Source organism: Oncorhynchus nerka, linkage group LG13 (genome assembly GCF_034236695.1).
Source record: "Oncorhynchus nerka isolate Pitt River linkage group LG13, Oner_Uvic_2.0, whole genome shotgun sequence".
NCBI lineage: Eukaryota > Metazoa > Chordata > Actinopteri > Salmoniformes > Salmonidae > Oncorhynchus > Oncorhynchus nerka.
In genome coordinates this window covers 40,214,679-40,229,255 of record NC_088408.1, presented here as the reverse complement: position 1 = coordinate 40,229,255, position 14,577 = coordinate 40,214,679, and the positions used below count along the sequence as shown (strand labels likewise).

Below are 14,577 nucleotides of genomic sequence, written 5' to 3'. Positions count from 1 at the left end.
AGGGTTTTTGTTTTTCTTGGAATAGAAACACAATAATATGAATCAAATGAATTAAGCAAGTACCAGTGAAAAGTTTAGACACACCTACTCATTCCAGGGTTTTCTTTATTTTTACTTTTTCTACATTGTAGAATAATAGTTAAGACATCACAACTATGAAATAGTACACATGGAACCAGTTAAGAACAAATTCCTATTTACAAGGACAGCTTACGCCTACCTCCCCGTCAGGGTATTGAACCCCGGTCTCCCTCGTGCCTGCATTCTCTAGTAGTGTCACTATTGAAGGCTTTCAAATGCTTCTCAAAGATGCCCTCTGGTGGTCAAACTTGCACTAACTAGCATGAATGGTTCCAGTGGTTCACACTTAAATAACGTGCAATAGAATTCTGCGGCACCAAGTACGCTGCAACTTCTAAAGGACAAACCACTGCAGCACAATGGTGGAGCACCTATTTGGGTCATGGCACAGCAAACATTTTGCATTAGAAAGCTCACCGCAAAAGAGTTATGTTAGTTAGGCCACATTGTAAGAAAATATTGTGCAATGGAATATTTGAATTTATGCTTCTTATTGGACACGTTCAGATAGGACCCCAGAGACACGTCAGGGATGGAGGTCGGAAAACACTGAATTGTCCTTATCCTTCAACAGTTTTTTCAGTTTTGTGCCTAGTTAACACACAACCCAGCTATGTTTTAAAACTGTAATTCCTGGGGGGGTTGGAGGGGCGCCATGTGCCACTGACGTGTTTTCCGTTTGCTCCCGCAGTATTCTTAAATGTATGTGAATTTAGCAGCAGAACCGTACTTATTTTCAAGTATTAGTTTGGTGATCCCTTTCCGTAAAAACCAAGACTACTTTGCTTTCGAATGTCAGCATGTCGACAAAACATAATGCCAAAAACATGACTTTGAGAAAACTCGGCCTACAAGACCCATACTCATCACCGCCCACTCCTGAGTCTGATGGCCCGGGGACTCACACTTTACCCGGGGGTGCGGCTTGGCCTGGCGGCACTGCAATGAACATTCTCGAGGCCATCAAACTACTACACTCGGAAATAGTTGCTACGATTGAGGCCCGAATACAGGAGGTTTCTGATACTTTAAAAGCAGATCTAACCATCCTGTGGAACGAGACTGTGCCAGCAATCTCATCACTCAAAACAACAACAGAGTTGCACACTACAACGATTGCAGCACTGGAGACCTCCACTACCAATGTCTCTGACTTAACTACCTCCCTGGAGGCTGACGTGAATCGCCTGGCTGCAGATTTTAAAAAGGTGCAGGAGAGTTATGAGTTTAAATGGATTCTCTCGCCGCAATAACCTGAGACTTGTATTGGTCCCAGAGTCAGCATAAATGCCTCGCGCCACGGATTTTGTTTCTGGGCTAGTGAAGAATGTTCTTGCCTTGGATGAGAATCCCCTGATTGATCTTGCCCACCGGTCGCTGTGCCCAAAGCCCCGGGATGGTGAGAGGCCCTGTGACATATTTACTGAAGTGCACTTTTTCCATGAGAAGATGGAGATTCTCCGACGAGCCCGCAATACCACTCTGAGCTTTCAAGGACAGAGCTTCTACCAGGACTACTCCCCCACTGTTTCCAGGCAGCGCGCAGCTTTCGGGCAGGCCAAATGACTACTACGGGACCATCCAGGTGTGAAGTATGGATTGCGATTCCTGGTCAGTTATTCTCCATCTCATGAGGGTAAAGACTACACATTTGAGTCTCTGGATGAGGCCATGGCTCACATTCAACGTCACATGAAGAAGTCTTGAACTTGCCCATAGATCAGCAATTGTTGCTTGCGAACTGTGAATAGTAAGTAGCCCACCTGTGGTACAAATATGTTTAGTTTTGACATACTATTCTTGTATAGTTGTTGAGTTGGTGAACACATTCAGGCTTATTTGATGCTGGATCTAATGTTTTGATCATCTAGTGTGCTTGCCTTACAAGCATTCAGTCATTTTAATTTAATTCTATTAAGGTTTTACTTAACTCCTTTGATTAAAGGCTGTCTCATTCACCTATTCAGTTTGTTTACATAGTGACTAAAAATATTTCTGGATATTTGTTAACCACTTAACTTTATTTCTAAAGGTTTTGAATGTAATATATGCCCAGCAAATGTTCAACGTTGCACACAAGTAGTTTTTTGGTCTTGGCTGTAAGTTGTCTTATCGTCAAACTAGACAATTATTGTAAAAAAAATGTTTGATCGTCTTATTACGATTCACTTACTTCAAATTAGGTTTTTGATTGAGAGCCTTTATACATTTTATTTATTTTCTCTCTCAATGCCTGTTATAAGACTCGGAATATAAGTGGTAATTGTAATTTTGTTTGCACAAGGGATTCACTTTTTTTTTTTAATTTCTCCCTTTTCGCTGCTTGATCCACTAACACAAAACACGACTTTAAAGAACGGGACTGTGGGTTTGGGTTTAACACTGCACTCTCACAGACATACAGTGCGAAGAGAACATGTTCTATTTAGGCTTGTACCTCGTTTGGGGAGGTACTGTCTGGGATGGGGGAAGTGGTTGAGGGAGGAAGGAGGTTGAATTGTTCAGTTCTAATGTTGTCATTGAATTTTTAGTTTTTTTTCTGTACTTTTTCCAAGAATCTTGCAGCGTGCCTTATTACTCGGGGCGGCATGGTAGCCTAGTGGTTAGAGTGTTGGACTAGTAACCGAAAGGTTGACAAGGTACAAAACTGTCGTTCTGCCCCTTAACAGACAGTTAACCCACTGTTCCTAGGCCGTCATTGAAAATAAGAATTCTTAATGGCATCAGAACGAGGCTTTGCATCTTTGCTAGTGCTCCTAGACCTTTGTGCTGCTTTTGATACAATCGATCACCACATTCTTTTGGAGAGATTGAAAACCCAAATTGGTCTACACGGACAAGTTCTGGCCTGGTTTAGATCTTATCTGTCGGAAAGATATCAGTTTGTCTCTGTGAATGGTTTGTCCTCTGACAAATCAACTGTGAAATTCGGTGTCCCGTTTTAGGACCACTATTGTTTTCACTATATATTTTATCTCTTGGGGATGTCATTCGAAAACATAATGTTAATTTTCACTGCTATGCGGATGACACACAGCTTTACATTTCAATGAAACATGGTGAAGCCCCAAAATTGCCCTCGCTAGAAGCCTGTGTTTCAGACATAAGGAATTGGATGTTCTACTTTTAAACTCGGACAAAACAGAGATGCTTGTTCTAGGTCCCAAGAAAGAAAGAGATCTGTTGAATCTGACAATAAATCTTAATGGTTTTACAGTCGTCTCAAATAAAACTGTGAAGGACCTTTACTCTGGACCCTGATCTCTCTTTTGACGAACATATCAAGACTGTTTCAAGGACAGCTTTTTTCCAACTACGTAACATTGCAAAAATCAGAAACTTTCTCTCTAAAAATTATGCGGAAAAATGTATCCATGCTTTTGTTACTTCTAGGTTAGACTACTGCAATGCTCTACTTTCCAGCTACCCGGATAAAGCACTAAATAAACTTAATTTTGTGCTAAATACGGCTGCTAGAATCCTGACTAGAATCAAAAAATTGGAACATATTACTCCAGTGCTAGCCTCCTTCCACTGGCTTCCTATTAAGGCAAGGGCTGAGGTTTCAAGGTTTTACTGCTAACCTACAAATCATTACATGGGCTTGCTCCTACCTATCTCTCTGATTTGGTCCTGCCGTACATACCTACTTGCTCCTACCTATCTCTCTGATTTGGTCCTGCATACCTACACGTACGCTACGGTCACAAGACGCAGGCCTCCTAATTGTCCCTGGAATTTCTAAGCAAACAGCTGGAGGCAGGCCTTTCTCCTATAGAGCTCCATTTTTATGGAATGGTCTGCCTACCCATGTGAGAGACGCAAACTCGTTCTCGACCTTTAAGTCTTTACTGAAGACTCATCTCTTCAGTGGGTCATATGATTGAGTGTAGTCTGGCCCAGGAGTGTGAAGTTGAACGGAAAGGCTCTGGAGCAACGAACCGCCCTTGCTGTCTCTGCCTGGCCGGTTCCCCTCTTTCCACTGGGATTCTCTGCCTCTAACCCTATTACAGGGGAAGAGTCACTGGCTTACTGGTGCTCTTTCATGCCGTCTCTAGGAGGGGTGCGTCACTTGAGTGGGTTTAGTCACTGATGTGATCTTCCTGTCTGGGTTGGCACCCCCTTGGGTTGTGCTGTGGCGGAGATCTTTGTGGGCTATACTCGGACTCAGGATGGTAAGTTGGTGGTTGAAGATATCCCTCTAGTGGTGTGGGGGCTGTGCTTTGGCAAAGTGGGTGGGGTTATATCCTTCCTGTTTGGCCCTGTCCAGGGGTATCATCGGATGGGGCCACAGTGTCTCCTGACCCCTCCTGTCTCAGCCTCCAGTATTTATGCTGCAGTAGTTTGTGTCGGGGGGCTAGGGTCAGTTTGTTATCTGGAGTACTTCTCCTGTCTTATCTGGTGTCCTGTGTGAATTTAAGTATGCTCTCTCTAATTCTCTCTTTCTTTCTCTCTCTCTCGGAGGACCTGAGCCCTAGGACAATGCCTCGGGACTACCTGGCATGATGACTCCTTGCTGTCCTCAGTCCACCTGCTGCTCCAGTTTCAACAGTTCTGTCTGCGGCTATGGAACCCTGACCTGTCCACGGGACGTGCTACCTGTCCCAGACCTGCTGTTTTCAACCCTCTAGAGACAGCAGTAGTGGTAGAGATACTCTGAATGGTCAGCTATGAAAAGCCAACTGACATTTACTCCTGGGTTGCTGACCTTTTGCACCCTCGACAACCACTGTGATTATCATTATTGGACCCTGCTGGTCATCTATGAACATTTGAACATCTTGGCCATGTTCTGTAATAATGTCCACCCGGCACAGCCAGAAGAGGACTGGCCACCCCTCATAGCCTGGTTCGTCTCTAGGTTTCTTCCTAGGTCCTGGCCTTTCTAGGGAGTTTTTCCTAGCCACCGTGCTTCTACACCTGCATTGCTTGCTGTTTGTGGTTTTAGGCTGGGATTCTTCACAGCACTTTGAGATATCAGCTGATGTATAAAAAAATGATTTGATTGTGGTGTCAGGTACTTTTTAGAGAAACTGTATAATATTGTGATGAGACAACATACATGTTTTTATCCAAAATGCACAGTGTCGTGGCAGGCTACATTGTCAATCCACTCATTAGGCTTTGAGACATGAGAATATCATAGAATGAGCTTCCATTTTTACGAAGGATGTTTTACAGATGTTGGTCACAATAAACCCAGATTTTACATTTACATTTACATTTAAGTCATTTAGCAGACGCTCTTATCCAGAGCGACTTACAAATTGGTGCTTTCACCTTAAGACATCCAGTGGAACAGCCACTTTACAATAGTGCATCTAAATCTTTTAAGGGGGGTGAGAAGGATTACTTTATCCTATCCTAGGTATTCCTGAAAGAGGTGGGGTTTCAGGTGTCTCCGGAAGGTGGTGATTGACTCCGCTGTCCTGGCGTCGTGAGGGAGTTTGTTCCACCATTGGGGGGCCAGAGCAGCGAACAGTTTTGACTGGGCTGAGCTGGAACTGTACTTCCTCAGTGGTAGGGAGGCGAGCAGGCCAGAGGTGGATGAACGCAGTGCCCTTGTTTGGGTGTAGGGCCTGATCAGAGCCTGGAGGTACTGAGGTGCCGTTCCCCTCACAGCTCCGTAGGCAAGCACCATGGTCTTGTAGCGGATGCGAGCTTCAACTGGAAGCCAGTGGAGAGAGCGGAGGAGCGGGGTGACGTGAGAGAACTTGGGAAGGTTGAACACCAGACGGGCTGCGGCGTTCTGGATGAGTTGTAGGGTTTTAATGGCACAGGCAGGGAGCCCAGCCAACAGCGAGTTGCAGTAATCCAGACGGGAGATGACAAGTGCCTGGATTAGGACCTGCGCTGCTTCCTGTGTGAGGCAGGGTCGTACTCTGCGGATGTTGTAGAGCATGAACCTACAAGAACGGGCCACCGCCATGATGTTAGTTGAGAACGACAGGGTGTTGTCCAGGATCACGCCAAGGTTCTTAGCGCTCTGGGAGGAGGACACAATGGAGTTGTCAACCGTGATGGCGAGATCATGGAACGGGCAGTCCTTCCCCGGGAGGAAGAGCAGCTCCGTCTTGCCGAGGTTCAGCTTGAGGTGGTGATCCGTCATCCACACTGATATGTCTGCCAGACATGCAGAGATGCGATTCGCCACCTGGTCATCAGAAGGGGGAAAGAAAATTTTCTTTGATTTAGGAACATTCTTGTGTGTGCAATTGTATAAGTGAGGAAAAAAATATTACCAACTCAGGTGTGTAAAACCATCTTGAAATGTCTATTGTATTCACCAGGAAGCTTGCTAAACTGATTTGATTTACTGTGAAGCTAAGTATTTTTCTTTACTTTCTTCTATTTCTTGTTTTGAATAAGTGCAAGGAATTCTGATGGTGTCATTTTAGGCTTAGGAAACAAACTAATTATTTGTAGCTGACAGTTGAATCATTCATTTTACCTCCTTAACTAATTGGTGGCCTAAGTACACTATATACACAAAAGTATGTGGACACCCCTTCAAATTAGTGGATTCTGCTATTTCAGGCATACCTGTTGCTGACAGCTGTATAAAATTGAACCCACAGCCATGCAATCTCCATAGACAAACATTGACAGTAGAATGGCCTTACAGAAGAGCTGTGACTTTCAACTTGGCACTGTCATTGGATGCCACTTTTCCAGCAAGTCAGTTTGTAAAATTTCTGTCCTACTAGAGCTGCCCCGGTCAAGGGTAGTTATTGTGAAGTGGAAAGGTCTAGGAGCAACAATGGCTCAGCCGTGAAGTGGTGGGCCACACAAACTCACCGAACGGGACTGGCGAGTGCTGGCACACGTAAAAATTGTCTGTCCTCGGTTGCAACACTCATTACTGAGTTCCAAACTGTCTCTGGAAGCAACGTCAGCACAATAACTGTTTGTCAGGAGCTTCATGAAATGGGTTTCCATGGCCAAGCACCTGCACACAAGCCTAAGATCACCATGGAGCAGTGGAAACACATTCTCTGGAGTGATGAATTACACTTCATCATCTGGCAGTCCGACGGACGGGTCTTGGTTTGGCGGATGCCAGGAGAACGCTACCTGCCCGAATGCATAGTAGTGCCAAATGTAAAGATTAGTGGAGGAGGAATATCGGTCTGGGGCTGTTTTTCATGGTTCGAAACTTGCCTGACCTGCACAGAGCCCTGACCTCAACACCCTCAAAATCCTTTAGGATGAATTGGAACGCTGACTGCGAGTCAGGCCTTATTGCCTAACATCAGTGCCGGACCTCACTAATGCACTTGTGGCTGAATAGAAGCAAGTCCTAACATCTAGTGGAAAGCCTTCCCAGAAGAGAGTAGGCTACTATAGCAGCAAACGGGGGACACACTCTATGTTAACTCCCACGATTTTGGAATGAGATGTTCGACGAGCAGGTGTCCATATACTTTGTCATGTAGTGTACACACAGTGCACAAACCATTAGGAACACCTTCCTAATATTGAGTTGCACCTCCTTTTGCCCCCAGAACATTCTCAATTCGTCGGTACATGGACTCTACATGGTGTCAAGCATTCCACATAAATGCTGGCCCATGTTGACTCCTATGCTTCCCACCGTTGTCAATGTGGCTGTATATCTTTTGGGTGGTGGACCATTCTTGATATACACAGGAAACTGTTTAGCATGAAAAAGTGAAAAACCCAGCGGCGGTTTTCACTCAAGCCGGTATGCCTGGCACCTACTACCATACCCAGTTCAAAGGCACTTAAATATTTTGTTATTCTGAATGGCAATCTATGTCCCAAGGCTTAAAAATTCTTCTTTAACCTGTCTCCTCCCCTTCATCTACACTGATTTGAAGTGGATTTAACAAGTGGCATCAATAAGGGATCATAGCTTTCATTGGTCAGTCTCATGGAAGAAAGCAGATATTCCTAATGTTTTGTACACGGTGTATGTCATATAGTTACAAGCATGCTACTCAACTTTGGTAAGTGTTTACCTTATGAAACTACTTAATTTATTTCTATTGTGCGAGCTAAAATCTTTTCGCTTCATTTCTCTGCTGTATTCTCAAACAGCTCAGGGTATTTTTTTAATGACAAAAAATGGCTATTGGACCTTTAAATACAGGTCACTTCTACAAACAAAGCACATGTTATGGTTTAATCATGTTTGATTGCTGTTCTCAGTCTTGTCTGTAGGTGGCACTTGGTACTTTTAAACTACTACATTAAATGAACTAGCTCCGGAACAGAGCAAATGGAATGGCATCAAACACCTGGAAACCATGTGTTTGAAATCATTCCAATGATTCCACTCACTACCACGATCCCATTCTCCCCAATTAAGATGCCACCAACCTCCTGTGTCAGGAGGCTATTGTCACATTGTATAAATGATTGGAGACAGGCTCAGGAATATGTAAAGGGGGGGTTTAATACTTCACCCAAAAATATATGCCATGAAAAGGCACGGGGACGAAGCCCAAAACAAACATGTATAGAAAAACACACGGACGTAACCCAAACAAAAGAGCGAGGTTAAACCTCTAATAAATACACAAGACAAGACTCATAATAACAGGTACACTATATACGCAGCACGAAAGCCGAACCAACAAAGCACAGGCACTCACAAGACCAACAGACATGGGAACAACAACCAACAAGACAATGGTGAAAAGAGGGCACATATAGAATTACTAATCAGGGGAATTGGAACCAGGTGTGCGCAATGAAACAGTTCAGCTGGTGACATAAACCTCAGGAGCTCATGTATGGAATGGGCAGCAGTACCTACCGGGGAATCCGTGACAGCTATGTATAAATCTTGTGATGATGGGATAGGTCTATCAACCAAGTGCATAGTGAGGAAGAATGATCCACTCATGTTAGGTTTATGTGTGACAAGAATATTCTAAAGCTATTTTCAGTTCAGCAAATGGCTTGTCTGGCTACCGGACACTCCTAGTTCAGGCCAAACGCTATTCCGTGCCCAATGGAAGTTAATGCCTCGATCATACCTACAGTGTTTTTGCGTTTTGGTACATCAGAAGTACAGTGTATTCATTTCCAATGGAACACTGCGCTTGACTTGCAGCATTGCAGAGGAAGTTGCAGTGACTTCTGTGTGGTGCATACATTGGATAAATCTAAAGTATGCATCAAATTGTATGCATAGACGGCTTGACAGAAATGGTAACAGAAGGTGAATGTTGAAGTTTTGTTGCACACATATCAAGATGATGCTGTGTAACATTTTGCGCAATGACGTTGTAGGTGTGTGCCAGGCACAAGCCTGGTTCACATTACCCATAAGCACTCCTTTACATTGCACCAGATGTCATGCATTTCAATGGGGACATCCACAACTGAGTGGAAATGCCCCCTTGCTGTTGAAGGCTCTGTGGCGAGATGGACATCACTTTGAACATTTTAAAACTTTGCAGTCTCTTCAGTCTTGTTGAAAAACAGTAAGTTACCAAAACATAGAAGATGGAAAATGTGTGGTTTTCAGTGATGGCTTAACTAGCCACTTCTAAACAATTTCCTATTCCTATAAGTGAGTACTATTATAATAGCAATGTTAAATGATACACATTGCCTGTAAAGCCAATTATACTTTCACAATTGCCTCCCGTTTAAGTTTATGATGGTGAGGCTTTACAAACGCTACACTTCTCTGTTCAGTAGCAGGGCAAGATTCCTTGAAGATGACATACAGCATAATGAAATACCTCTCGATTTAAAGGGTAATTAGTAATGTATGTAGTGAATGACAAAGCAGCAGAATAATTTAGTTTGAGTCATCAGGCTAGCAAATGGCATTGAATTAAAAGTAAACTACAATGTGAAGGATATAGGCTTGCCTTGCGATAATTAGGCTAGTAGGCCTACATTTTCTTAAATGCAACAACGAAGCTTTTCCCATGGCTCTGAAGAGTCCTAGGTCAGTGATTCCCAACCATGTGGTTTAGGGAGCTTCCAATGGGTCCCTGAAAAAGCTGTGATAAAACTAAGATTGAATAAAGCAGCAGCAAGGCCAAAATGTCTCATTTAAAAAAGCTTTTCAGTGGAACTCAGAATGGATCTGAACCCCTAGTTCAGGTAAGATCAATCATAGCTATATCAAAGCCATTAATAATAGCCTAAGCCAATATTCAATGTAAGGCATAGCTGCCTACTAGGTATAGGCCTATGCTAAAACATTTACAATGTGAACATACACTTTATATTATGCCCTTGTCCAGCTGCCAAAATTAGCCTCCTGGAGCAATTGGTGTAGAAAGTTATACCTGACGAATTTTGAAATTGTGCATATGCTCTTGCAGGTAGTTCCACCTCCCGTGCTTTAAAAAGTGTGACGCGTTTTTACGCACAGTAGCGTTGCAGCAACACTTGGAGGGTGCTGGGCGTGTACAGTGGATTTAGCCTGTATGTATCCTCACATAGAGGATGATTTCCGACAACTGAGACTCTTTGGATACCAGGCTCAACGCTTCTCCTGGAGAGATGTTGGAATCCAACAAGTCTTTGCGTGAGAGCAATGTCACCAAAAGTGGCAGCTGTGGATCCGTGTCAGTTGTTTTCCCCATTACTATGATGGTAACGGGAATGGTGGGCAATTCTCTCGCACTTATGCTGGTATATAGCTCGTACAGAAAAAAAGAAAATAACAGGAAAAAGTCTTTCCTACTCTGCATAGGGTCGCTGGCATTGACAGATCTGTTTGGACAGCTTCTCACCAGCCCTATAGTTATATCGGTTTACAGAGCCGATTTGAAATGGGACCGCATAGACTCATCGGGGAGTCTGTGTGCTTTCTTTGGAGTGTGTATGACAACTTTTGGCTTGTGTTCTCTATTCTTTGCCAGCGCAATGGCAATTGAGAGGGCATTGGCGATTACAAGTCCTCATTGGTACTCCAATCACATGAAGACAAGTGTGACAATGCAAATTCTGGCAGTTATATTGTGTCTTGTTCTTTTTTTCTCGCTGTTGCCGGTCGCAGGAGTTGGGCACTATACGCTGCAATGGCCAGGCACTTGGTGTTTCATAAGCACTGGAGACAGAGAGGTCCCGGGCAACATGTTTTTCTCCATCACTTTCGCTGTTCTTGGGATATTCTCACTTCTTGTGACTTTCTCCTGCAACGTCGTCACAATTCGTGGATTAGTTATTCGTTGCAAAACGAAATCGGGCACATCTCACTCATCCAAGCAGTGGGAACGATTAACCACGGAGACAGTCATTCAACTATTGGGAATCATGTGTGTACTGCTTATATGCTGGGTTCCTTTACTGGTAAGTTCTAGTTGTTTTCCTATACTGGTAAATTCTGGTGGTTTTCCTCTTGTTTTATAGCATTTGGTAATGTGGTGTAGAACTCTCTAAAATACTAGAATCATATTTAACACGGCACGCCTATACGACAAATAATTCACAGAACGCACATTTTACTTAAAGTTCCAAAGGAAGGGTCTCATTTACAACCTTATTGACACAGCTGATTGGTTTAGCCATCTTGAGGTGATTAGTTAAGTGCTTGATGTCACACATATGCTCTACAAAGCAATCTGTTTAGCTAGCTCACACCGCCCACGAGTTAACACCGACGGAACAACTTGGGAAACAGCTTCAGTTTGATCACCAAATCAGTTGGGGAAAGAAATAGGGCTGTGACGATTATGGCATTTTGTGTAACGAATAATTGTCATGCAAATGTACACGATTATTGTCATAAGTCTTTTTCTTCTAATGCATCATAATGTACGTTTGAAAATTAGTTTTGGAAATGAAGCTTCTCCTCCCAACAGTGCCATTCTGCTCATAAAACTGAAAAAAATGCTATTATCTTCCCTTCTCCTAATATATATATATATATTAAGAAGATTATGATGATTTTTTGGAGTTTACTGTTATTGTCCACAATTGTTGAACCAAATGAAAACCTCATCAGCTAGCTACCAATCTATTTTAGTTTCACTGATCATTAAAAAAATGAGCCCACTAAATTGTTATTTTGACCTTTCCACAAATGGTCTGGTATGTGTTGTTTGATATCAGCAAGTTAACCCAAATGTATCAAAGAATAGGTTGTGTGTCCACAATAGGTTAGTGTCTATTGCCTGGCCAGTGGTCTAGCCAGCTACATTTCAGTAATTAGCTATCCTCCTAAATGCGGTGGTCAGTGTAAAACTAAGTGGAAAAGTTAGCTATTGTTGCCGTGGTGTAATTATATCTAACCAGTTGGCTAATGTAGCCTGTGAGCCCATGAGCTCCCAAGTCTAGGTAGCTGTGTCATTTGGTGTCCACGATTAGCTATCTAGCTACTGTTGACTAACCCCATTCCGTACTAATTTGCACAACCACTGCATTCAAACAAGGCTGCAATTAAAACTAATGGGACTGTGTGGGCTTCAGTCTGTGCAGAGAACCACATTTTTATTCAAGCTTCGATTGACATGGTAATGGTCCAATAGTATTGCAGAAAAGTTGGGAAAAAACTGCCCCCCCCACCCCCACACACACACACACACACGGCTTATAGGTTTCACACATTTTTAAAAAGACCCAACGGAGCTCATTGCCTTCTTCAATCATGCAGAAACAGGCAGCATGAAGGTCTCATCATTGATTTTACTGGAAAGGGAAGAAATCGTGCTTTACAATGGTATTCATATTACAGTTGACCTGGAAGTTTTACGTTTTTGGTGTGTTAAAATAAGGTCATTGTATTGTACATTACAGCGCGATGTACAAAAGTGTGTTAGCTAACTATAGTTGGCTACTGCATGGCCATTATAAGCCAGCATGCTAAATAGTCGGCTACATTTCAGTCAGTACCTATCCTTCAAAATGATCACTGGATAAACTAGCTATGAGTTGAACATATAGTACCAGTCAAAAGTTTGGACACACCTACTCATTCAAGGGTTTTTCTTTATTTTTACTATTTTCTACATTGTAGAATAATAGTGAAGACGTCAACTATGAAATAACACATATGGAATCATGTAGTAACCAAAAAAGGTGTTAAATAAATCAAAATATATTTTATATTTGAGGTTGTTCAAAGTTGCCACCCTTTCCCTTGATGAAAGCTTTGCACACTCTTGTCATTCTCTCAACCAGCTACATGAGGTAGTCACCTGGAATGAATTTCAATTCACAGGTGGGCCTTGTGGAATTTCTTTCCTTCTTAATGTGTTTGAGCCAATCAGTTGTGTTGTGACAAGGTAGGGGGGTGTACAGACACTATTCCTATTTGGTAAAATACCAAGTCCATATTATGGTAAGAACAGCTCAAATAAGCAAAGAGAAACAACAGTCCATCATTACTTTTAGGGATGCACGATATATGGGAGAACTTATCGGAATCCGACGATAAAAGCTAAACATTTTCGTGACCAAGCTACTTTGATGCTAGGTGTTCATAATGTTTTGTCTAGTGATTGATAAATTTACACAAACACTTGGATTGGTTTCGCTGTAAAGCATATTTTCTAAATCTGACACGACAGGTGGATTAACAAAATGCTAAACTGTGTTTTGCTATATAGCACTTGTGATTTCATGAATATAAATATTTGTAGTAATATTATTCGAATGCGGCGCTCTGCAATTAATCTGTTGTTGATGGCAATTATTCCGCTAACGGGATAGGTAGCGTCAAGAAGTTAACAAATGCAGCATCTCACTGTCTCTTCTCTGTCAGCCCAATGTTGAATCATGTCCCAATTCTGTGACAACACGTGCACAGAGGTTATCCACCTATCACAACCCTAGACAGCCTTTCACTAATTGTAACCACGGCAGAGAAGTGTAACGGCGGTAAGTGTTCCACCAAAATGGAAAGTGAGGAAGCCAGCTCAGCCTCTTGTGAGAATGAAATCATCACCAAAAAGGGCAGCAATATTTTTTCAGTAATATGGAAGTGATTCGGGTTTAAGAGGTCTGATGTTCAGCAAACTAATGTCCTGTGCAAAATGTGTCGAAAGACAATTGCTTCAAAAAGCAGCAGGACAACTAACCTCTTCAATCACCTGCAACTGAAACACGAGGTGGAATGGGAGGAATGCGTGAGACTACGCAATGCTGATTCCAGTCGCTTGATTCCCAAAATGTCTGCTAAAAGACAAACTACCATAGCTACATCCTTTTCAAACTTAATCCCTTACGACAAGAAAAGTTTGAGGTGGAAGGAAATAACGGATGCAGTGACCTATTACATAGCGAAAGATATGGTTCCAATCTGTACAGTAGAAAAGCCAGGCTTTAACCTCTCTGGGATATGTCACATGGCCAAAAGCCAGGGAAAATGCAGAGAAATTAAAGCTACACTTGTTGTGAATCCAGAGGCGAAAGCAAATTATGCTATTATCTGAGGATAGCACCTCCGTAAACAAAGAGAGAAAGCATATTTCAACCCTGCAGGCGCGACACAAAACGCAGATATAAAAATATAATTAATGCCTTACCTTTGACGAGCTTCTTTTGTTAGCACTCCAATAT

General features: G+C 42.7%; 1 protein-coding gene and 1 long non-coding RNA gene across 2 annotated transcripts in view; both read left to right on the top strand.

Moving 5' to 3' along the window:
- The first annotated feature begins 383 nt into the window (after window positions 1-383).
- LOC135574694 (uncharacterized) lies at window positions 384-5,296 on the top strand. Its single transcript, XR_010465570.1, has 2 exons — window positions 384-1,831; window positions 4,546-5,296. It is a non-coding gene; the product is annotated as an uncharacterized LOC135574694 (long non-coding RNA).
- Window positions 5,297-10,522: 5,226 nt separating this feature from the next.
- The window catches only part of ptger3 (prostaglandin E receptor 3 (subtype EP3)), a 34,021-nt gene continuing 29,966 nt past the window's right edge, over window positions 10,523-14,577 (top strand). The window contains exon 1 of the mRNA XM_029677021.2: window positions 10,523-11,367. Within this exon, the coding sequence (XP_029532881.1) occupies window positions 10,576-11,367 (792 nt within the window). The 5' untranslated portion in view covers window positions 10,523-10,575. The remainder of the gene's footprint in view (window positions 11,368-14,577) is intronic.